Source organism: Papio anubis, chromosome 2, assembly GCF_008728515.1.
Source record: "Papio anubis isolate 15944 chromosome 2, Panubis1.0, whole genome shotgun sequence".
In the NCBI taxonomy this organism is placed as follows: Eukaryota; Metazoa; Chordata; class Mammalia; order Primates; family Cercopithecidae; genus Papio; species Papio anubis.
In genome coordinates this window covers 103,354,389-103,380,351 of record NC_044977.1, presented here as the reverse complement: position 1 = coordinate 103,380,351, position 25,963 = coordinate 103,354,389, and the positions used below count along the sequence as shown (strand labels likewise).

At 36.5% G+C, this 25,963-nt stretch overlaps 1 protein-coding gene across 9 annotated transcripts in view; it reads left to right on the top strand.

Moving 5' to 3' along the window:
- GOLGA4 (golgin A4) overlaps window positions 1-25,748 on the top strand; it is a 118,856-nt gene extending 93,108 nt beyond the window's left edge. For 8 of the 9 annotated variants that reach the window (XM_031663482.1, XM_031663484.1, XM_031663480.1 and 5 more), the window contains 4 exons: window positions 6,507-6,610; window positions 14,370-14,456; window positions 20,504-20,566; window positions 25,077-25,748. In XM_031663482.1, the coding sequence (XP_031519342.1) occupies window positions 6,507-6,610; window positions 14,370-14,456; window positions 20,504-20,533 (221 nt within the window). In that variant the 3' untranslated portion in view covers window positions 20,534-20,566; window positions 25,077-25,748. The remainder of the gene's footprint in view (window positions 1-6,506; window positions 6,611-14,369; window positions 14,457-20,503; window positions 20,567-25,076) is intronic. The other variant, XM_031663479.1, reaches the window with a different exon arrangement.
- Window positions 25,749-25,963: the final 215 nt, after the last annotated feature.

Below are 25,963 nucleotides of genomic sequence, written 5' to 3'. Positions count from 1 at the left end.
CTATAGTCAATTTTATTCTTATTTATTACATTAACTATAGTCAATTTTATTCTTATTCAAACTATTATAATCATATTTTACAATAGATCTTTTGAACTTATTCTTCCTTATTGAACTGAAATTTTGTATCCTTTGGACAGCATCTCCCACCGCCCACAGTCCCTGATAACCACCAGTTTACCCTGCTTAAGTTCAGCTTTTTAGATTCCACATATAAGTGAGATTATGTGGTATTTGCCTTTCTGCAGCTAGCTTATATCACTTAATATAATGTACTCCAGCTTCACCATGTTGTTCCAGTGACAGGGTTTTCTTCTATTTGGAGGCCGAATAGTATTCCATGTGGTTAATCTGTTTTTAACAATGAATATATTTTACCTTTTAACAGTTGGTTTTAAGGAAAGAAAGATAGTAAGCTGGCGGGCGCAGTGGCTCATGCCTGTAATGTAATCCCAGCACTTTGGGAGGCCGAGGCGGGTGGATCATGAGATCAGGAGATCAAGACCATCCTGGCCAACATGGTGAAACCCCGTCTCTACTAAAAATAAAAAAAATTAGCTGGGCATGGTGTTGTGCATCTGTAGGCCCAGCTACACGGGAGCCTGAGGCAGGGCAATCACTTGAACCTGGGAGGTGGAGGTTGCCGTGAGCCAAGATCACGCCACTGCACTAAAAAAAAAAAAAAAAAATGGAAAGATCCACTCACTTCCCAAAGTGTTGGATTACAGGCGTGAGCTACCACACCTGGCCCAAAGGATTTTAAAGATGAGCTTGAATCTTTGTGTGGTAATTCCCTTGAGATCATCGAAATCATTGAATAATCTTATATAACACTTACCCATTCTCTAAAGTTCAGTTTCGCTACCTCACTGTATTAAGAATAGTTTTGTTTTGCTACATGTTTTGTAAACCTTTCTGCTTTCTCATGGGAAGCATGAGGACATAAAAACCATTTGGCATTCTTTTCTTTTGTGGTTTTGAAAGCTCTCATTGCTATCAAATAATGTAAAATACTACACTACACAAATTTTAACTAAATTAAAAGGCTTGCTGTCGATCCTTTCCAAACTGGAGCTCCTCAAAAAGAAGTAAAAACCAGCCTGGAAGTTTCCTATGCTCACTGCAGAGATGATTCTTGCTGCAAAGATTATTTACTATAGCTAAGTCACTGTATATGATTCTCAGCATAGAACTAGGCTGAATCAGCCTACAGCCATACCACCGTAAATGCTTCCAATCTCATCTGATCTCAGAAGCTAAGCAGGGTTGGGCCTGGTTAATATTTGGGTGGGAGAACTATACTGAATCAGTACTCAGCAGTGCATAGAGAATAGTGTCGATTCCTTTTATTTTCCATTTAAGAATTTCCTACATAATTTTCTTTTTTCTCAATTTTGTGAATACATGTATACAATTTAATAGCTAAAGTGCTAAACACTTATAAACACGTTTTTGTCTTTTTTAAAACGTTATTTTTCTCAGATTTCTCAAGGATAATATAGCTTATCTGCTCATTTAATCCTCTTAAAAATCCAAGCAGTCTGGTGCAGTATGCACATTAATCTCTTCATCATGCTGCCTCTTTAAAGAGTAAAATGAGGCCAGGCGGGGTGTTTCACGCTTGTAATCCCAGCACTTTGGGAGGCCATAGTGGGTGGATCACTTGAGGCCAGGAGTTTGAGACCAGCCTGGACAACAGGGTGAAACCCTGTCTCTATTAAAAATACAAAAAATTAGCCAGGTGTGGTGGCGCACACCTGTAATCTCAGCTACTTGGGAGGCTGAGGCAGGAGAATCGCTTGAACCTGGGAGGCGGAGGTTGCAGTGAGCCGAGATCACGCCACTGGACTCCAGCCTGGGCAACAGAGCACAACTCTGTCTCAAAAACAAATAGAGAGTAAAATGAGCACCTATCTTGTAGTACAAAATAAAACATTCCTAGTTCTTTAGAAGTCCCTGTGTGTTTGCCTTTATAATATCTTTATCCCTCTCATCATTTTTACTGTTTCCCCTGACTTTTCTTAATCATTATCTTGTTCTTTATCATTTACACCTGTATTTATATTTTCAAGCAGTATTTTGCTTAGATTTTGTTTGCTTTGTGAATTTATGTAATTCAGTCATACCATAAGCATTCTTGTATGACCTATTTCTTTGGCTTAATATAAGGTTTGAGAGTTACTCAGATTGTGTGTAGTTGTGGTTCACTCATTTCCATTGTATTAATTTTGTGCATTCTTTTTCATTTTTCCTAGTACACATGTGGAAATTTTTCTCTAGAATATATAATAAGAATGGAATTGCTAAGTCATAGGATATATTTTTGTGCATATTCCATATTAGGTTAAGCCAAACTGTTTGCTGTATCTTTTGTAGTAATTTCCACTTCCATCAGCAGTGGGTGAGATTTCTGACCACTCTAGCACCTCATCAGTGCTGGATATATATATATATATATATATATTTTTTTTTTTTACATGGAGTCTCGCTCTGTTGCCCAGGCTGAAGTGCAGTGGCGTGATCTCAGCTCACTGCATCCTCCACCTCCTGTGTTCAAGCAATTATTCTGCCTCAGCTTCCCAACTAGCTGGGAGTACAGGGGTCCACGCCCAGCAAATTTTTGTATTTTTGGGAGAGACGGAGTTTCACCATTTTGGCCAGGCTGGTTTTGAACTCCTGAACTCAGGTATCTGCCTGCCTCGGCCTCCCAAAGTGCTGGGATTATAGGTGTGAGCCACTGTGCCTGGCCTCATAAATGTTCTCTTTTGGTGGTGATAAATAGTTGGTTAATTTGAATCAAGAGCCAAACAGTGCTCATACATTACATTTGATTGATAAATTACTTAAGTCTGTTTTGAACTCTAGGTCCTTCTTCACCTTTGCTTTTATCATTTATTTGATGAGAAAACCAACTTACTTGTCATATAGAGTGAACCACATTCTTAATTTTCTGGATTCCATCTCCATGGAGTCCTCTGTCCCCTGGTAGGTAGAACTAGAGGCTTGATCAGATTTAGGTTTGATTAGCTTTAGGTTTGCATTGACAGTAGTGCTTCGTAAAGGAAGTTGTGTAATTCTTGTTGTCTTATATCAAAACTTTCACGACATATTTACAATTTTAAGATCTGCCACCCAGTTCCAGGTGTGATCCATCACTTTTCACCAGATTTTAGCATCCATTGGTAACTTCCCTGATCTGTTACTTCAGTAGTGGTTGCATAATGGTGTTAGTAAAATTCGACCATTTCTTGTGCATATATTAATTGGAATTCTTCTATAAATAGGAACTTTTCCACATTATCTATATGGTTACCTTGAGGTACAACTCAAACAAGAAAAGCAGGATAAATTTCAGTTAGTCTGAAACTGGTAAACAGAGTTTATCCTGCTTTTCTTGTTGTTTTTTTTTTTTCAATCAGAGTCTCAATCTGTCATTCAGGCTGGAGTGCAGTGCTGTAGCCTTGGCTCAGTGGGACCTCTGCCTCCTGGGTTCAAGCGATTCTCATGTTTCAGCCTCCCAAGTAGCTGGGATTACAGGCGCACACCACCACGCCTGGCTAATTTTTGTATTTTTAGTAGAGACGGGATTTCGCCATGTTGGCCAGGCTGGTCTCGAACTCCTGACCTCATGTGATCCACCCACCTTGGCCTCCCAAAGTGCTGGGACTATAGGCATGAGCCACTGTATCTGGCCAGTTAGTCTGTATTTTTGAAGATCTGTTTCTGGCACCTCTAGTGTGTTTCATTAATCAGTTTGTCTATGCCTGCTCTAATACCTCACTGTCTTTTTTTTTTTCTTTTTTTTCTTCAGTAGAGATGAGGTCTCTCTCTATTGCTCAGTCTAGTCTCGAACTCCTGGCCTCAAGTGGTCCTCCTGCCTTGGCCTCCCAAAGTGCTGAAATTTCAGGAGTGAGCCACCATGCCCAACCTTCACTATCTTAATAACCGTCACTTCATAATAAGTCTTGATGTCTGGCTGGGGAAGTCCTCCCACTTTTTCTTTAAGAATTGTTTAACTATTCTTAGCTCTTTGAATGTCCATACAGATTTTAAAATCACCTCGTTAAGTTATATACATGCATACATATACATTCTTGGGAGGATTTTGATTAGGCTTACATTGAATTTATAGAAAAGTTAAAGAGAATTGAAATTTATATGGTATTGATTCTCCAATCCATAATCACAGTATACCTCAACATCTACGTAGGTCTTCAATGTCTGTCAATAATGTTTCTTGGCTGGGCACAGTGACTCATGCCAATAATCCGAACACTTTGGGAGGCCGAGATGGGAGGATCACTTGAGCCCAGGAGTTCGAGACTAACCTGGACAGTGTAGTGGGACCCTGTCTCTAGAAAAAAAAAGTTAGCTAGGCATGGTGACATGTACCTGTAGTCCCAGCTACTTGGGAGGCTGAGGTGGGAAGATCACTTGAATCCGGGAGATTGAGGCTGCGGTGAGCTGTGATCGCACCATTGCACTCTATCCTGGGTGACAGTGAGACCCTGTCTCAAAATAATAATGTTTATTGTTCTCAGTAGTAATCTTGCACCTCTTTTATTACATTTATTCGTAGATGTGATTGTAAATGTAATATTTATTTTCTAACTAAATGCATATTTTAAAGGCATTACGGCATGATGCATTTTTTGAGGAAAATCCAAGAAAGCTTATGTTTTAAAATTATCTGTAACACACAGATAAAATTGTGTTAAATGTCAAGTGGATTTTTCAGTTATACACTTTGGAATTTGGCCCAGATAAAGTGTGAATTTTAAAATGCTGAGTGTTACGTAGATGAAGTTATTTGGGAAGACCCATTAGAGGCAATGAGTAGACAATTTGGAAAGCCTCTTTATTTGAATAGTAACTAATTTCCTCTAATAATTGCTTAAAACCAGAAATAAGAGCTATAAAGTCTTTTGTACCACTGTTTGGGAGAAATCAAGAAGAGGCACAAGTATTGAAAAATAATATTAATTTCCTCTCCTGGAAAATAGCTATTCCAGCACTTTGGGAGGCCAAGGCAGGCGAATCATGAGGTCAGGAGTTCAAGACCAGCCTGACCAACATGGTGAAACCCTGTCTCTACTAAAAATACAAAAATTAACCAGGCACGGTGATGCACACCTGTAATCTCAGCTACTCAGGAGGCTGAGGCAGGAGAATCACTTGAACCTGGGAGGTGGGGGTTGCAGTGAGCCACGATCTCGCCACTGCACTCCAGCCTAGGCGACAGAGCAAGACTCTGTCTCAAAAAAAAAAAAAAAAAAGTACTCTGCCTATTTAATAAAATTACTTATCTTCTGAAAAGTGAAAAAAGATCTGCATTTTGTATAGATCTAGAGGAATAAAACAATTAAGTATAATATATAGAAGGATATATTACCCATAGGAAATAATGTATTTTCATTATTTAGTTCTTAGAACTCTATACTTGAAAAGTATAATTTGAGTGAGTTGAGTCTTCTAAAAGTATGCACTTAAAAAAAATTCCAAACATGTGAGTACATGTAACGTACATGTAATGTATGGAGGCTGTTTAACACCTCAGAATCCACCGTCCAGAACATTGCCATTTCTTTTGAGGCTTCTTGTGCTGCTCTGTAGTCCTTATATCTCTGTTGTTTCCCAAGAGTAACTGCTGTTATTATATTACAACATAACTAGTTCCTTAAAAAAAATTGATTTTAATGTTTTATATGTTTTGGACTGTATAGAAATGACATCGTACTGTATGTGTCCTATGTAAATTACTTATTTTAACCCAATATTGTTATTTTGAGATTCATTCTAATGTGTGAAGCTATAATTTGACCATTTTCAACGCTGAATTTAACAATAATGCATTATATCTTTATGTCACAGTATATTCTCTTGGTGGACGTTTGAGTTTCAATTTTGCTTTTATAAACAGTGTAAATAAACATTGACTCCTACTGTACATGTGAAGTGTTTCTGTAGGTTATATTGCTAATAATTGAATTTCTGTGTCATATAATATGCTTATTATCTATGTTACACAGTTTTAAAAGCAATGCCAAATTGTCATCTGTAGTGCTTGTTACCAGTTTCCTCTCCTCGTAGTACACAAGAGTCTCCATTGTTTCACATCCTCACCAGTGCTTTGTATTATCTGATTTTTAAGATTTTGCTCATCAGACTCTGTAAATGACACATAACACAGTTTGTTTTCACTGAACAAATGGTTATTTAAATTCTAAACCCGAAGTAATGTATAATTACAATAAAAGGCCAGAAGAAAGAGGAGGAAGAGAAAAAGATGTGAGAAATAAAATTGTTATAGTGATTCTTGTTTTCTCTTCCAAGTATAAAATAGTAATTGGAATGTTTAGTGTGCATGTGTGTATACAATGCAATATGATACAATGTAAAAGCAATGCCTCTCTATTCCATTGGTTATTTTTAAAATCTGTTTTTATAAGTAATAAGTAATTTACCTGGTTTTGTCTTTACAGTTTGGTCTGCTTTTTATTTGACAGGTGGCAATTTGTACCATACTGATGTCTCACTCTTTGGAGAACCTACCGAATTTGAGTATTTGCGAAAAGTGCTTTTTGAGTATATGATGGGTCGTGAGACTAAGGTATAAATCATGTCTCGTGATTTGGTGTGTGGCTTAATTTTAAAAGAAATATATTCCACTTTTAATACACATATGAATGCCATATGTTTACTATTAGCACATCAGACATGCTAATAGTAGGTAATAGATAATTATTTTATTGCTGTTAGTTTACAAAGTGAATTGGTGGATCTTGCTTATATTTGTTAAATTTATAAAATATTAATTTTTAAAATACTGTGGGTAACACTGAACACTAAACATTAAAATTTCATTAACTTAAGAATAATTGGTGAACCATGTGGCTTTTTTTCTTCTTGATTTCGTATCTTTAAGTTAGAAGAATAAGTTTCATTTTCAAGGAGACTTTAGGATATTATGAATAATATTGGAAATAGTAATAATTAATAGCTACCTGGAGAGATTTAGAAACATTGTACTTTACTGTAAGAAAATCATTTCTGCACTTGTGGAATATTGATCATTTAAAAATTACCCCATGTAAGTAATAATGCTTGGCTAATTTGTTTTCTAGAATGTTGCATTTGTTGTAAGGTTCTTAAATGTAGAGTCTTGTCTTATTCTTATTTGTATCCCTTGCAGTGTTTTAAAAAGAGCCTTATTGGACATTTGGTAAATATATATTGAATTGAGTTAAATGCTTCTAGGGAAATTCATGAGCCTTTCCTCAAACAAAATTTTTCACTTAAAGCAGTTTCTGTTTTTGACATTTTTTACCTTCAAGGAATTTTGATTGTCTGTGTGCCTTGGCTGAGAATGGGATAATGAATTTTCTATGCTCAGAAGCAATCAGTGTTTTAATGTGTAGGTGTGTGGGAGTTGCTGAGTCATAGGATACTAAGCAGGTTCAAGCACTGATTTGGCAAATATATTTAAAACCTAAAAAGCAAGTACCTTAAAATAGTATTATAAAAGGAAATATCTTAAAAGAATATTATGAATGTATAGATTGGAGATTCAACTAAATACCAGGAGTGGGTTAGAAGTCATTTGAATCCTTAATATCTGTAGAAATCACGTTTCATTATATCAAATTAAAGTAATATCTAATTTTGTGAACATGTATCACAGAAGGGAGATATTAAATCACAGCACTTTAGTGTCTTTTTTTTTCTCAATGCCATTTTTCAAAAAGTTCAAGGATAGATAAAAACTAATTTTCTCCTTATCTTTTAAAAACAAAACTAACAAAATAACAGCTTTCTCTTATGTCCTTATGGGACATACACTATCTTACCTCAAATACAGGGTATATTACCTCCTGTGGGGGGATATTTGAGGTGGGATAGATTGTTTAAAGTTACCTTGTTATTGTTTTGGGGGTGGGGAGGAGAGGCATGTCTTTAAAAAACAAAAAGCTCCTCAGGACTTTAGCTACTTTGGCTCATCAGTGAATCTAAAGCTATGATGCAAAGGTTGTTGCTAAATACTTTATTTAGCTTTTGCTTGATCTGTAAAATGGAGAGACAGATTGCCTCAACCTGTTTCTTCTGAAGGTTATGAATGTATGTGAGATGAGATAGATAGCTACAGAGCTTAACTACCCTGAAGAAAGGCCTAGCATAAGTGGCTTATGGGGTAGTACCAATTCAGCCAAGTCTAAGCTTGTGCTTCAGGGCTCTGCAATTAATCTTAGAGTGTGACTTGGGAAGTAGCTGAAAGGGATGTCTCATGGCACAAGCAACCCCTTCTAATAAGCTGGCTGGGAATCTGTGTTGAGGAGTAGTCCTCTGTCTCCTCTTATCTTCAGCATTGATTCTCCTTTTCTGGCTTTAAAAATGAAGGGTAGTCTATCATTCTGCCATCACATTTTATAGACTAATAGAAAATTGGTACCAGGTATTTACTTTTAAGTTGCTGCACATTTATTGAGCATGACCTTTTATCACCATGGTGGATAGCAAGATCACATTTGATACCATCTCTAACTTTAAGGTGTTCACTGTGCAGTAAGGAAGGGAACCATTCTCACTTAACCATAATGTGATGATGAATGTAATAAGTGCTGTAAGAGAGAAACAGAGTCCTCATGTTTACTTGTGGGAAGATCAAGGAGAACATCACGGAGGAGGTGGTGTGTATACTAGGATTTAAGGGGGGATGTTAGATTTTGATATATGAGCCCAGATGGTGGAGGGGTAGCCCAGACAGAAGGTTTCAGGCAGGAAATAGAATGTGGGTTTTTGAAATCACAAGTAGCCTGGTCCAACTAAAACACTGGATTTATGAAGAGGAAGTGATTTCACTTAAGGCTACACTCGAGTGCAGGGCCTTGAATGTTTTCAGAGTTTTACCTGTAGGTATTGGGAGGGGGTAGCCCTGAAAATTTTCACGTAGGGATTGACAAGATCAGAGCTGATTTTAGACACATCTTTTTTGGGCTTGCCCAATTTCTATACATTAACAAAGAATTTGAAATGGAGACCAGGTTTCGGTTTTAGAATAAGTCAGATTATGTTGTGCCCTTTGTGATTTGATTACCATCTGCAGTTGTTTCTTGTCTAGCAGGATTCATATGTCTTCTCACCTGTGTTTCTTCATCTGCTTTTGTACACAGTGTTCTTTATTTTATGAGGCAGATGACTTTTAAAAGAAGACTGTATATAGTACATACGTTCTTTTAGTATGGAGTTAAGTAAGTTCCCTTCCTTCCTTCTGTCCGTATACTTCTTTTTCTTGGGTTTTGATCCTCCATGCTAATATTGAACCTGAAATTCAGCCTGTTCTCCTTTTCAACATAAAGTGTTTCTCATCCTAAGCTTTTCTGCAGATGCCTCTCCCTAAGGAATACCTGGCGGGAGAGGTCACTTCTAAATCAGGTGGCTCATTTGAACTTTTCCTTACTTCCCAGGGCCTGAGGATATTGTATGTAGAGTAGACAGTCTGATATCTTTTCCAAGGTGTGGCAAAGAGCCTGGGCTTCTCAAAGTGTTTTCTGGCAAGCCAGGGACGAGCTTTAACTCTTTACTGGGTAATGAGCTGCAGATTCTGGATCGCTGATGAATTTAGAGGTGGGTTTACTTTTTAATGTCGTCTAGAAATATGAAGAGACAACTAGCCACAGCTCTTTTTTTTTTTCCCCCAAACATGCTTGTGCATGCATGTATATGTTGTTTCATAGTAAATATAAATGGACTTTTTGGTCCTTGGAGCTTTACGTGGTGTTGATATTAGAGAAATGCTTCCTATAATTGTGAATCCCTGAATTTTAGATTTTTTGGTACTTATAAAAAAACCTTTATAGATAGTATACTAGAAACTAAAATACGGAAGTGATTACACTTCATATTTCTCTTGCCATTTCATGCCACATATTTACAGGCATACCTCGGAGGTATTGCAGGTTCAGTTCTAGACCACTGCAATAAACGAATATCACAATAAAGCAAATCATACAAATTATTTTGGTTTCCCAGTGCGTATAAAGTACGTTTATACTATACTGTAGCCTATTAAGTGTTCAGTAGGCATTTTGTCTCACAAAAAGTGTATACCTTAATTTAAAAATACTTTGTTGCTAAAAAATGCTAACATTCATCTGAGCCTTCAGCAAGTCGTAATATTTTTGCTAGTGGAGGGTATTACCTCGATGTTGATGGCTCTTGACTAATCAGAGTGGTGGTTGCTGAAGGTTGGGATATCTGTGGCATTTTCCTAAGACAACAGTGACATTTGCCACATCAGTTGACACTTCCTTTCATGAGCATGTTTGATAGCATTTTACCCACCATAGAACTTCTTTCAAAATTGCAATCAGTTCTCTCAAACTCTGCCGTGGCTTTATCAAATAAGTTTATTTAATATTCTAAATTCTTTGATGTCATTTCAACAATGTTCACAGCATCTTCACCAGAAGTAGATTCCATCTCAAGAAACCACTTCTTTGTTCATCCAAAAGAAGCAATTCCTCATCCTTAAAGTGTTATCATGAGATTGCAGCAATGCAGTCATGTCTTCAGGCTCTGGTTCTCTTGATAGCTCCACTATATCTGCAAGTACTTCCTCCACTGAAGTCTTGAATCCCTCCAAGTCATCCATGAAAGTTGGAATCTTCTTCCAAACCCATTAATGTTGACATTTTGATCTCTTCCCATGAACCACCAATCTTCTTAATGGCATCTAGAACAGTGAATCCTTTCCAGAAGTTCTTCACTTTGCCCACTGTCATGAGAGGAATCATTACCTATGGCAACTATAGCCTTATGAAATATATTCCTTAAGTAAGAAAACTTGATAGTTGGAATTACTTCTTGATCCATGGGCTGCAAAATGGATGTTGTGTTAGCAGGCATGAAACAATTTAATCTTGCATATCTCCATCAGAGCTTCTGGGTGACCAGGTGCGTTATCAATGAGCAGTAATATTTGAAGGGAATCTTTTTTTCTGAGCAGTAGATCTGAACAGTGGGCTTCAAATATTCAGTAAACCATGCTGTAAACAGGTGTGCTGTCATCGAGGCCCTATTTCATTTCTAGAGCACAGGCAGAGTAGAGTTAGCATAATTCTGAAGGGCCGTAGGGTCTTCGGAATGGTAAATGAGCATTGCCTTCAGCTGAGAGGCACAGGCTGCACTAGCCTCTAATGAGAGAGCCAGCCTATGTATTAAAGCTTTGAAGCTTTTGAACTTCTCCTCTCTAGCTATGTAAGTCCTAGGTGGCATATTCTTCAAATAGACAGCAGTTTCATCTACACTGAAAATCTGTTGTTTAGTGTAGCCATCTTCATCAGTTAACTTAGCTAGATCTTCTGGATTATTTGCTGTACCTTCTCCATCAGCACTTACTGCTTATATTAGTCCCTTCTCACACTGCTAATAAAGACATACCTGAGAATGGGTAATTTATAAAGGAAAGAGGTTTAATTGACTCACTGTTCTGCAGAGCTGAACTAATGACATGAGGAAGGCCTCAGGAAACTTACAATCATGGTGCAAGGGGATGTAAACACATTCTTCTTCTCATGATGGCAGAAAGGAGAAGTGCCCAGCAAAAGGGAGAAAAGCCCCTTATAAAACCATCAGATCTCGTGAGAATTCACTCACTATCACAAGAACAGCAGCATGGGGGTAACTGTGCCCATGATTCAGTTACCTCCCACTGGGTCCTTCCCACAACATGTGGGGATTATGGGAACTGCAAGATGAGATTTCAGGTGGGGACAGAGCCAAACCATGTCACTGCTATACCTTGCAATTTTATGATATGGAAATGTCTTCTCTCCTTAAATCTCATGAACCAGTCTTTTAGCTTTAAACTTTTCTTCTACCTCTTTCTCACTTCCCTCAGCCTTCATAGAATTGAAGGGAGTTAGGACCTTGCTCTGGATTAGGGTTTGGCAAAGGGAATGTTGTGACTGGTTTGCTCTTCAGACCACTAAGACTTTCTCCAAACTTCTTTCCAGACCACTAAATGAAATAAGGCTATTTCATTCTGATTCGTGTGTTCACTGGAGTAGCACTTTTAATTTCCTTTCAAGAACTTTTCTTTAATGTTTACAACTTGGCTAACTGGCATACAAGGCCTAGCTTTCAGTCTCTCTTGGCTGTCAGAATACCTTTCTCACTAAGCTTAATCATTTCTAGCTTTTAATTCAGAGTGAGAGGCAGGCGACTCTTCCTTTTACTTGCATACTTACAGACCATTGTAGGGTTATTAATTGGCCTAATTTAATATTATTGTGACTCAGGGAATATAGAAGCCCAAGGAAAGGGAAAGAGATGGGGGCTCAGCAGAACACAAACCACGTTTTCGGATTAAGTCTACTGTCTTACATGGGCATGGTTTGTGGTGCCCCAACACAGTGACTATCATAACATCAAAGGTCACAGAGTGCAATAACAGATATTATAATAATGAAAAGATTTGAAATACTGCAAGTATTATCAAAATGTGACACAGAGATATAAAGTGATCACATGCCAGAAAAATGGCACCAATAGACTTGCTTGACAAAGGATTCCCACACACCTTCAATTTGTAAAATAAAAACAAAAACTAAAAAACAGTTTCCGTGAAGCTCAGTAAAGTGAAGCACAATAGAATGAGGTATGCCTGTACTTCGTTTCTAGACTGCAGTTTAACACACAAGATTCTAAGCAGTACAATTTAAATGATGAGGGTTTTTGTAAAATGCCTTTGGAATTTTCCAAGAACTGAGTTGTCTTAAATATATATATATATGTATTTGTTGTTGTTGTTGTTGTATTTTTTAAGACAGGGTCTTACTCTATCACCTGAGTGACAGTGGTGCAATCATCGTTCACTGCAACCTCAAATTCCTGGGCTCAAGCAATTCTCCCACCTCTCCCAAGTAGCTAGTAATACAGACATGAGCCATAACACCTGACTAATTGTTAAAATTTTTTGTAGAGATAGCCATAAATAAAATAGCCATAATCCTGGCTAATTTAAAAGATTTTTTTGTAGAGATGGGAGTCTCACTATGTTGCCCAGGCTAATCACAAACTTCAGGCCTCAAGCGATCCTCCCACCTCAGTCTCCCAAAGTGTTGAGATTACATTTGTTAGCCACCATACCCGACTAAACTTTTTTTTATTACCAAAATGGGAGAAGACGAAAGACAAAAGGAAGAAGAGGTCTGAAACTAAAATCTTGCCATGTGTGGGATTTGTGAGTAAGGAATAGTATTAGTTGATCTGTTAGTAGAAGTAAATATTAGAAATATGTAAAGTGTCTTGGCTAGACTTAGTATATAATAAGAACTTTAAAAAAATTAGTTCCTTTCCTTCCTGGAAATAATTATGATACTTTTTTTCCTAATGACATGAGTCTCCAAAATTTTTGGTTAACTATATTATCTTTTCCTTCATGACGTTCCCCAGATCACTTCCACCCTTCCCTCTTCCCCCATACGCAAAGTCTGTGTAACTATGATCAAGGAATGTTAGAGTCTGTTTTCTGGGCTACCCTTCCATCTGCTGTAGGAATCTTTAGGAGAATACTACCACCTGATTTTGTATGTAAGCACTGAAGTTGTTATCCTACTTATTTCATAAGTGGTATCTTCTTTCCTCTCTGTCTCCCTCAAAACATCTCATCTTGATACAAAATAGGGAGTTTCAACCTTTGAGGAGAATTTTCCAGGAGCTTATGGGTGACAGTCTGACTTACGGTATATTTATTTAGATCTGCACAATTTATAATCTTGTTTTGCAAGCCGCCATGTGTAATGTTTTGATTCATCATGTTTTCTACCAAATAAAACATCTTGTGTTTATTTAAAATGTAATTTGTATTTCTATTAGGTTGATGTGCTGCATGTCTTGAAAAATACCTACTGAGCATGTTCATGTTCATGCAGTAGCCGTGTTTATGAGATATATGATGTGATTTAGTTAAAGCTGAACATGGGGGTATTTAAAATCTGATTATTTAGAGCATATGTTTTGGCAATACATCACTTACCAGATAGATTTCTGCAAATAAGAAGCCTTTTAAAATGAATGTATAATAAAGTTTTATTTTAATAAAGGGGCCAAGAGCATTAGAATTTTATATAGCTTCATGCTATTATAAATGCATCTTGTTAAAATAATATAAATCGAGACATTGTAAGGAGTCCTTTTAAATTGAAATTCTAGTGTTGTTATTTCCTTGACTAATACCTTCACATCATACTTCTTTGTTCGTGGCTTTCATTGAGAGCACTAAAGAATCCCACCAGCAGAACATGTCAGAATGGGTTGAGACTTTATGTGCTTCACTGTCTGTCAGTGATCATCTCTTGCTTTCCTTATAGACCATGGCAAAAGTTATAACCACTGTACTGAAGTTCCCTGATGATCAGACCCAGAAAATTTTGGAAAGAGAAGATGCTCGGCTAATGGTAAGTTCTAGAAGTAGGCTCTAGATAGAAGAAGATGATATCCCATCTGTTTATATTCTGTCTCATTTATAAGGACTTTTGAGTTGGTAAAATAAATTTTAAGATTTCAAATCTTTATTATATCACAGCCTGAAAAATGAGAGGGAATTTACACTAAGACATTTAACCAAGGGTAAATGTGAATGGATGCCCTCAAGGGAAGGAACAGTCTAATTTAATACCATATAAGAGGTTGACACCCATATATGCTATATGGAATTTCCAGAACTTGGGCTTTTTTTGGAAAGGATGGAAAAGACATTTGTTCAGGTATATCCAGTAATAGTTTTTTAAACCAAATTGTATCATGATGTTAGATGTTTTATATATTATAGTTTTTTATTTTATTCCAATTGATTTCCAAATACATTAATTCTGGGTGAAAGAATTTAAGCATTCTTGAGCTTTTGATACCTTACGGGGGAAATCAGACAAACAACTGAGTTATTTTTAAAAACATAGTGTGAAGTCAGCTGTAATTGAAAAATGAAAGAAATACACACTGTGTAAATTATACAAAATTCTCCATGCCACAGTTAGTTTTGCCCTGGACCAGTAATTTAATAAGATCCATTCTAGGCAGAGTGTAAAACTTGAAAAATTTGGGTTCTGCATTCAGCTCTCTTTTTCTGCTTCCTTTCCTTGTCTTGATAGTAGCCTGCAGAGCCCTCCGTGAATACCCTCCTCCTCCCAATCTCTTAACCTATTTCATCATACCAGCGCTGGTTTTCTTCTCTCTCTCGCCTCACTAAAGCAAGCCAACATCTTTTCCTTAATGGTGGGTTAGCGTGTGTCTGAGCATCTCCAATAAAGAGCATAAGTCAGTAAGTCCCAAAGCATCTCATCATATCCCAACAGATTGTTTTCTTACAAAAGTTCTTGATTCTCTTGAACCCAAATCTCCTTCTCTACATGATCACCTATTTGTTCTGGTTCTAACTCATAGAACTCAACCAAAAATCTGGGGATGACCTAGATGGAGGGGTTTTCCTCCTTCCGGCTAAATAATACCTCTTACACTTACAGCCTTTTATGAAGTTCCTCTGACCCTCTGCACAAGGTCAGCCCTGAAGGGACCCCAATGTCTCAGGCACATTCTGACCACTTCTTGGTCTCCTCTAAGCTCATCCTAGCTTTCCCTGACCTTTGTCCCAATGCTTCATTGTATATTGTATTGTATTATATACTTCATTGCCTGTTTTCTGAGGTAATTGCTATTATTTTGGTTAGCATTTAATTTTTTTTTTGTAAAAATCCCTCCTCCACCACTCCCTGGCATTTAGTAGCCTGAAAAGCATTGCTCTAGTTATTTCTGGTTATAAATATTTTTGATAACGAAGTATGTCACTATAATGTATACCATTCATCAATAGAATGTTATTTTAAATTATAATGAACATCTAATTCTACAAGTGTGAAATTTTGTATCCATGAGTAGAAATTTTTCCTTTACTGGGTAAAATAGCTATCTTTGTGAAGATAAAAATTTCTAATACAGTTTGAGCCTGTTGACATAATTTTGTCATTATGGTCCAGTTTAAGAAAATAATTTAAAATGATACAAAAGGGCTTTTATATAGTTATCTGTATTCATTCTCCCATAGCTGCTTTATCATCTTGATGTTGGAATATGGCAGACTTTACTTTTACTGCATTTTCTCAGGATTTGCTGTATAGTGTAGACTCATCTTAAGTCACTGGTGAAGTAAATGTGGTAGGAAACATTCCCCTTCATTCCGTATACACATGCAGTCTTTGGTTGATTTGCTTTGATGAAAAACAAATCAAATTGGTAAATGTAGGTAGTGAATCAATAAAACTCTTTTAAAGCAGACAAAAAAGCTTCTTTTTGTTAACTTTAAAAAAGTCTTTGAAAAACAGACTGTTTTCTTCCTGAATACAGTGGTGTTCATTCTAGATAGGGATGAAATGGTGGCTGACTTATCCTTCCTGAAAGAATCTTCCTTTATCCCAGAGGTTGACCTGCCCAGAAAGAATGTTCTACTTTTCTACTACTCCTTTAAGCAAGTCTCATCCATCATTATCTCTTGCTTAATGAATAAGTTCAGTCAACAGTCGTCTACTCTTCTAGTTGTTACGGGAAATATAGGAAAATAGAAGATACGGAAGACATTGGTTGTTGACCTTGTGGAACTTTTCATTTTAGGGGGAAGGTGTAATATCCATTCATCCATTCATATATGAATAAAAAGATATGCTTAAGTAATATTATTCAAATAATAAAGATGCTTAGGAAATAAGAAATTTTATGATGAACATGAAATGAGGAAGGCCCCAAAATGTGAGATGGCATGAATTAATCAATTTGAGTCAACTTTTGTCAGTTTAAGGAGATTCTTGATACTTGATAATGTGACTCATGATTGTTTCATGAGTATAAGAAAGTTGAAGCAAGAGTTGCCTTTGTCAGAGATTGCCATCATTCATAAAATGAGCAATAAGAATCACTGTCTTTGAATAAGTCTCTTGAAGAAATTTCAGCTAATTTCATACCTCTCTGTCCATTGAGCTGTAGCTCATTAGAACAAAACACAGGTATGAAAATGACTTTTCTTTTTCCAATAGAAAGTGCACATGATGAAATGTATAGAAAACAAAAGTGTAGGAGTTTATTAAATAATCATTTTTAAATGATTTAATCACATTAATTTTAAATGTATACATCAAAATGGATCTTTTCTGTAAGTTTTTGTAACTGTGCAGCTATGGTTTCACTTCTGTTAAAATCAGCAGCCCTAAGTGTTTTGTTATTTTTGCCTAAGGGCTGAAAAGGTGGTATAAGAAAACCAAAACAAATGTAAAATATGTTGCCGAGCTACCCCCTCTGTCAGATTAATATTTGGGATGCTTACAAGAGTGTGGATCGTACTTCTTGTTGACAGTGTACAGCCCATGTTAGTTTTTACATTATTTATCAGCTATTATCAGAGGAATACATTCTAAAAACTTTGCTTTTTGACCATGATGATTATACATTTACTTTGTAGCACTAATCAAAAACTTTCTATGACTGCTGGTGAGGTACTTTTCAATAGATCTTATCTTTACTATACTTTGTTCTCTTCAGTGAGTTTTATACTCTTTATGTAAAAAACCTCATTAGAGGATACAAGTTATTACTGTTTTCAGAGTTTAACCTAATCTCGAGTAGATTTTATAGATGAGAAATCACTATCTGTTAAGTAAGGTTAAATTATAGAGCATAATTACAGTCTGGTTTATTTGAGGGTCTTGGTGTATGGGGAAGGAATCTTAGTCCTTTGTTGACTTGCTGTGGAAACTCAGGCAATTCTCAGAGCCTCTTTTCTTCACAAGACTAACATAATCTTGTTAGGTTTGTCGGGGAACCATAGTACAGTTGTCTGTGCTGAGTGATAATGTAGGGATGGTGATGATGATTATTTAGCCTCCTTATAGCAATGTGTAGAACTAGTCTTTTCTGGAAAAAGAGACTGGAAAGGTAAACAAATCATTTATGTGTATAATAAAAACCATTAAAGACCTCAGTAGGAGAGTCAAGTCACAGGATGACACCAGCCCACAAAATGCCCCCATCTCCAGCTTCAGTACCTTAGAGTGCCAGCCACATGCGATATTGCTGGAATGAAAGCCTAGATCTCAACAGCTTGATTGCTGTATGACTTAGAGCAAACCGTTTTCATATTTTTGACCCTCATTGGTAAAATGAGATTGTTGGATTATACTATCTCTAAGGTTTCCTTTCCCCATAAAGTATAAAATTTTGTTTTAGATTTGTTTCAAGTAGGAAAAAGAATTGCCTCTAAACAGCAGGCAGAAGTTAAAACAAAATGCACATACCAAATGCACGTATCTCTGTTTTTCCTAGAACAGCCTTTTTTGCTTCCCCTCAATTTTTAGTTTACTATATCTTGCTATTTCATTTTGTGATGGTTTAGGTAGCTTAGATGGCCAGAGTAGACTGGATATTTGAGTACCACAGTATGGGCAAGAGTGAATACATAAGTCCTTGGCTTGTCTAATTGTTTGTGTTTTTACTGAATAAAACTGCCCCAGAAGTACACCCTAATTTTTTTAAAGGAGAATATTGTTACATTCTTTGAGATAATTTCATTAGGAAAGTTTGTTGTAATTGGGTAACAAGTCATCTCAGAATTGAGAGAGTCCTTTGTTATATGGAAACCCCTCTTTAAAAGTTTTCTTAGACATTTTTCTCTTTAGAGTGCTAGCAAAATGTAATGACATAAACTGACACCACTGTTTTCTTGATGACTCCATTAAAGAAAATTTCTCTTCTTTGATGGAGAAGGTTGGCTTGTTTGTGTTCTCTGTCCATTCTAGTCATGTATTTCAATTGCTCTTTTGTTGACTCTCCTTCAGCTTTGCTTTCACACTGATTCTTGGTGTTGTATATACTTCTTCATCATTCCTTGCCCTGGACCAGTCTTGTATTCTATTAACGTCTCATTTTCTTCCTTTGTTGGAATTTTCAAAATTTCCTCCGAATTAATAAAATCATCAGAACTTTTCAGCATTGCTAGGTACAGAAGTTTTCCATTCCTACACGAGGTTTACCCTTTCCCTTTGCATGGGCTCAGAAGATGCATGCAAGGTGGGTTCAGGAAACACATATAAATAAAACTGACACATTGTAGAAAATATTGCACATGTCAAATACATATTTGTTTTCTTGAGAGTGATTTTTATTCTGGTATTGGTAGAATAAGGTAATACGTGATCATTGGAAAAAACAATGTAAGCCAAAAACATAGAAAGGGAGTCCCTCATGATCTTCAGCCTCCAGACTACTTCTGCTATGCCAGTATCATCTCTGTGAACAGTTTGGGAAATATCTCCATGTTTTCTAAGCCATATAATTACATATTTATAGTTATTCCTTTATCACTTATTTTATAAAAATGAGAGTATGCAATGGCTTGCTTTTTTCACTTAATATATTTTTATATTATTCTACCTAATTACAAATTGTTCTCATTCTTTTCAATGGCTGATTGTATGATTATATGGATGTCCTACAGTTTAGTTCACCAGTTTCCTGCTCATTCCATTTACTTATGTTGTTTTCAAGATTTTCAGTACTTAACAAGCATAGACATAGGGAATATCCATATACATGGGTTTTGTATACTTCTGCCAGATTGGATATATTAACCTCATTGTGTTGTGTGTGTTGTACATATTATTTTCTAGCTTGTCTTTTAGTTTTGCTGCTTTTTACTAACTTTAAATATGAAAAATAAATAAAATGAGGTTTCTGAGGTTGGCCACACTGTCCAAGAATAGACTCAGATTTTATAAACAATCTTTGTTTTTAATGCTGCCATTTTAAATCACCGTGAAGGTAATTAATGATTTTGGACTATGATCATCTTACAATGGGGCATAGAATTTATTTAAGGTTTGTTACAGTAAAAACTGTATTTGAGATTGAGTTTCCTTAAATTGAAATTTCAGTTTGGGTCACCATTCCTGAAACCATTTCTGATACATTGTTGAATTACAAGATAGTTATTCAGTGATAAAATTGACACATGTTAGGAATGAGAATTCAACATATAGACACATGTCTCTTCAAATTCATCATCATTTTCCCGAAAACTTTTTAGGGTAAATTGGGATTATGCAAATCAAATTTTAATGTGTACTTTCATGGAATTCTGAAAGATCCTTTTGTAAAGCAAATAATTGCCCCATAATTTAACTGGTAAATATGTACTTAAAATATGCAGTACACCTTTCATTATGTTAAGTCTTCAAATGAAAGTTGCAAGTAAAATCTCAGCGACATAATATTTTATTTACCTAGGATATGGGGGGAGGTATTACAGATTCCTTATTCCTTGCCTGTGCACCCTCGATTTGGGGAGATTTGAGAAAAATTTAAGTATAGTCTGTAATCCTACGAACTTCATATACACATATAATCTATGTGTTATATTAAGTCTTAAAACTAACCCAATAAGCTTTTTTTCTTCCTGGCTTTGTAGTTTACTTCACCTCGCAGTGGTATCTTCTGAGTAAACCATCAGTCTGTGCTTAGTTAGCATGTGGTGAGTGAAGAACAATGTCTTGTGTCTTTTGTGCAAAAATCAAATGTGTTGCATGATACTAACCATTTTGCTGAAATTCTTTTGCTCTTGTTTAATGAACATGATTATGCTATGGGTTAATACAAATATTTTCTGTTCATTATGTTATATGGATCAATAATAGTTAAAAATTATTACCACCAGTAAGAGTTATATAATTTTAGGAAATTTCATTTCTTTAAAGAGTAAATGAAAGTTTGAAAATTGCTCTTTGAAATTTTGTTAAATAATCCAAAAAAGTATTTATGTAACTTACTTTCCCTTTTGTTTTTAATTTTCCAAGAATGATCTTTGAAATTATGATTGTGAGAGAGAAGTGAAAATCATTTTCTAGATAAAAGTGAAGTGGTATATTTCGTGAGAATTAATCCTACTAGCCTAAGTAGAGTCAAGGCTAGTCAGAAATAATGAAAACTAGTAAGATTGATTTTAAAGTATAGCTTTATTACTTCCTGGGATCAGACAGTTTAACACAAGACAACACATTTGTCCTGAGGAGAGACCCTTAGGCAGCCTACTTTAATTGTACGTGATTCTTTCTGATTAACATATTACAGTGAAATGGAGGCATACAAAACGTTTCAACGCAGTTGACTGTCTTCATCATTTAAACCCTCTCCCCTCATCTCTACATATTTTTCATGCTGTTAGGTTGATTTAGTACCCCCTAAAAATGTAGCATACATCTTTACCTCAGCCTTTGCTAGAATTTTCACAAAACCAAAACAGATCACAATTAATAGGGTTTCACTATAATTAAAATAAATACTCTCAGTGATTGTTAATATCCAGCTAATAATACTATCAAGGTTTAAAATGGCAAGATACAACATTTCTCCGTTCTTTTAAACTTTTACCTTTTTGTTTTCCTTTTCTTTTTCTTTTCTTTTCTTTTTTTTTTTTTAAATAAGGAGAGCCTTTATTACCCTGGCTGGAGTGCAGTAGTGTGATCATAGTTTACTGCTGCCTCAGCTCCTGGACTCAAGGGATCCTGCCACCTCAGCCTCCCAAGCAATCGGGTCTACAAGGCGCCTGTCGATTTTTTTTTTTATTTTGTAGTGATGGGGTCTCACCATCCTGCCTAGGCTGATCTCGAACTCCTGGGCTCAAGTGATCTTCCTACCTCAGCTTCTAAGCTTTTTTTTTTTTTGAGACAGAGTCTTGCTCTGTCACCCAGGCTGGAGTGCAGTGGCGTAATCTTGGCTCACTGCAAGCTCCGCCTCCTGGGTTCACGCCATTCTCCTCCCTCAGCCTCCCGAGTAGCTGGGACTACAGGCACCCGCCACCACACCCGGCTAAGTTTTTGTATTTTAGTAGAGACGAAGTTTTACCGTCTTAGCCAGGATGGTCTTGATCTCCTGACCTCATGATCCGCCTGCCTTGGCCTCCCAAAGTGCTGGGATTACAGACGTGAGCCATTGCGCCTGGCCCTCTAAGCGTTTATCTTTAAAAGTCTTCTATGCCTACATTTGAGCCTCCTTTTCATTTTAATATATATTATTTGGTTTGCCTTAGTGATTATCCAGAACTGTCTTATTTTTGTCATCCACATTACAATAGCTGGCAGTACAGTGCATGGTTTTGTTAGGTTACTTTGATAATAAATGTGAACATTGAAAAACTGTAAATTCTATAGCTAACCAATTAAGTCTTAATGTTTTCCTTTTAAAAACAATATTATAAATACTGCATTGCACTTGTTATATTATTGCAACTAAATATCGATTATCACAGGAAATATATATTGTGCAGCATTTCTATTAATTGACTGTCTCCTCAACTTTTAGTTTGAAACATTTCAGACATAAGATTTGCAAAAATAGTACAGTGAATACCCATATACCCTTCATCTAGTAGTGTTTGGCCAGATTTTCTCACTTGTTCTCACTCTTGTTCTCTCTCCATATATATTATTCCCCATTTGTAATATTTGGCAATTATTTACCGACATGCTTGCAAGTATTTGACATTGTAAACATATACTAAGTACTTTAGCATGTATCTTTAAAAACAAGGACATTTTCCTACATACAGTACAGTTATTACACTTAGGAAGTTTAATATTGGCTAATACTAATATATAGTACATAATACTCAGTTTTTTCCAGTTTTCCAAATAATGTCTCCCATAATTTTTTAGAATCCAGGATCTACTCAAGAGATTTCACTTTACATTTAGTGGTCATATTTTCCTAGTCTTTTTTAAACGAGAAACTTCTAGCTTTTTTGTCTTTCATGATGCAGCATTGTTGAACTGATGTTGAATTTTGTTTCTCACAACAGATCAAGCTAAGGTTTCCAAATAATAACTGACAAAGGAATTTACATATAACAGAAGATCTTGTTGATGTCTTCTTTAGGTTCCTAGGACCAACATGATTGTTGAACTAGTTTTATAAATAATATACTATTAGTAGTACATTATGAGTGGTGAATCATATTGTTCATTTACAAATTGAGAAGACTAAACCTTCCCCTATCCATTTAATATATATGGAAAGTTTGCCTCTATTAATCTTACTTGGTAATTTATTTTTATGGGATTTTAAACTCATACCTCGATGTGACTACTGGTTTTAGCATTTTCTTTTTCTTCCTTTTCTTTTCTTTTTTTTGAGATGAAGTTTCATTCTTGTTGCCCAGGCTAGGGTGCAATGGCACGATCTCAGCTCACTGCAACCTCTGCCTCTTGGGTTCAAGTGATTCTCCTGCCTCAGCCTCCTGTGTAGCTGGGGTTACAGGCACCCGCCAACACGCCCAGCTTATTTTTTGTATTTTTAGTAGAGACAGGATTTCACCATGTTGGCCAGGCTGGTCTCAAACTCCTGACCTCAGGTGATCCACCTGCCTCGGCCTCCCATAGTGCTGGAATTACAGGTGTAAGCCACTGCTCCTGGCCAGCATTTTCATTTGAGAAACATTATGAGGAAGACTTTGGCTTTGTCGTAGCTTTTTTTTCCCCCCACCAGCATGGTCATACCAGGCTAGAGTGCAGTGGCGTGAACACAGTTCACTGCAGCCTTGACCTCCTGGGCTAAAGGAATCCTCCCGCCTCAGCCTTCTGAGTAGCTGAGACCACAGGCACATGCCACCACACCTAGCTATTTTTAAAAAGAATTTTGTAGATAACAGGGTCTTGCCATGTTGCTCAGGCTGGTCTTGAATTCCTGGGCTCAAGCAGTCCTCCGATCTTGATCTCCCAAAAGTGCTGGGATTATAGGCATAAGCCACCATGCCCAGCCAGCATTTCTAATTTATTTTTTGAGACAAGGTCTCGCTGTGTTGCCCAGCCTGGAGTGCAGTGGTACAGTCACAGCTCACTGCAGCCTTGACTTCCCAGGCTCAAGTGATCCTCCTGCCTCAGCCTCCTGAGTAGCTGGGACTATAGGCACACACCATCATACCTGCCTAATTTTTTCTATTTTTTGTAGTGATGGGATCTCACTATGTTGCCGTGGCTATTTTTAATTTTAAAATTAAATTTCTTAATTCCAGATGAGACATAAATTTTCACACCAAAATGCTGTTTGTCTTTTGCTATTATGTCATGCTGGGAGAATTGCAATATGTAGAATAATCAGCATACTGGATAAGAGGAAAGAGCTCTTTCTCATCTTTATTTTTAATTTTTTTTTTTTTGAGGCAGTCTCGCTCTATTGCCCCGGGCTGGAGAGCAATGGTGTGATCTCGGCTTAATGCAGCCTCCACCTCCTGGGTTCTTGAACCCACCCTCCCAAGTAGGAGGCTACTGCCTCAGCCTCCCAAGTAGCTGAGAGTACAAGCACCACCACGCCTGGCTAATTTTTTTGTATTTTTAGTAGAGACAGGGTTTTGCCGTGTTGGCCAGGCTGGTCTCAAACTCCTGGCCTCAAGTGATCTGCCTGCCTTGGCCTCCCAAAGTGCTAGGATTACAGGCATGAGCCACCATGTCCAGCCTGTCATCTTTAATTCCAGTCCAATATTTGTGAGATTCAACCAAGTCAGCGTGTTTACTCCTGGGTTACTGTATAAACAAACTGGTAGCATTCAAAATGTGGTGAATGGTTGCAGTTCCAGATTTCACTTAGAAATGCCATTTTCCAGGATTGCTGACTATAGGTTGGTTTACATAATTGCAAGAATGTTAATTTTTAGAAGAACCTTTAAGATTTAGTATTTAAACAATTTCTACTTTTTTTTTTTTTTTTTTTTTTTTTTTTTTTTTTTTTTTTTAAGAATGGAGTCTTGCTGTGTTGACCAGGCTGGTCTCGAACTCCTGGTGTCAAGTGATTCTCCCATCTCGGCCTCTCAAAGTGCTGGGATTACAGTCATGAGCCACCACACCTAGCCTTATTTCTCCTTCCTTACTGCAGTCTCTAGACCATGGAATAGAATTTTATTTCAAACTTGAAAAAGCAAATCTCCCAAAAAGTCAACCTAAATGTTTTGGGGTTTTTCCCCCCTTTATTCTCTTTTCCTTTTTCTTTTCCAGTCATGGCTCCGATCTTCATCTTGAAGAAGAGTGACATTGAGCAACTGCTGCTTGGAAAACTGTCCACACTTGCTACTCTTTGAGAATGAAGTTGTCATTCAGGGCCCCTCATGTAGCCAAAAGACCAAGAAAAATCTGGCCCACAGATATGTTGCAGACTGCCTTTAAAATAGATTTTATCAGTGGAGAAATGGTGATAGTTTTTTCTTCAGTTTTCTCTTGGGAAGAGTTTTATGTTGTTTAAAAAATATTTTGAATGACTTAACCTGCTTTATGGGCTTACGTAATACTCCTTTCATCCATTCTTTTTAAAGAACGGCTTACCTTTCCTATTTATTTTTAGGGTGATTTTTTAAAAAGACTTGTGCAATACATTTTGAGGTGAAACTTAGTGGATTTTTTCTGATAAATTAGAGCATTTAATTGACTATTTTATTCAGGTTGATCTGTTGAATATTTGCTAAAGACCAGTTCTTTAAGCTAAGACATGTAATAAATCCCAAATGGCAGTACCTCATTGTTTACTTAGCTTTTGTACTTATATTTTTCAGAGGAAAAAAACACTACTGTAAATTGTGAATAGCCAATACATAACTGTATTGTATGCAGATCTGTGATTGTTGGCAGTGTCATCTCTGAGAAACAGATAAATAAAGTTTATTTACTATATAACATTTGTTTATTGTACTTCTTCCTCAGTTGAGATCTAGTTTTACAGTGGTTAGGAATGCATATTCTATTTGGATGAATATAGTGAGGAATTATTTGTCAATATAACTAAATGCTGAGCATTTGAAAAGAATTTTCGTGTTCAAATTTGGTATGACCAAGTTAGAAGGAGCATGGAAATAATACCCCCATGATGTCTGTTTTAGGATTCTGACAAC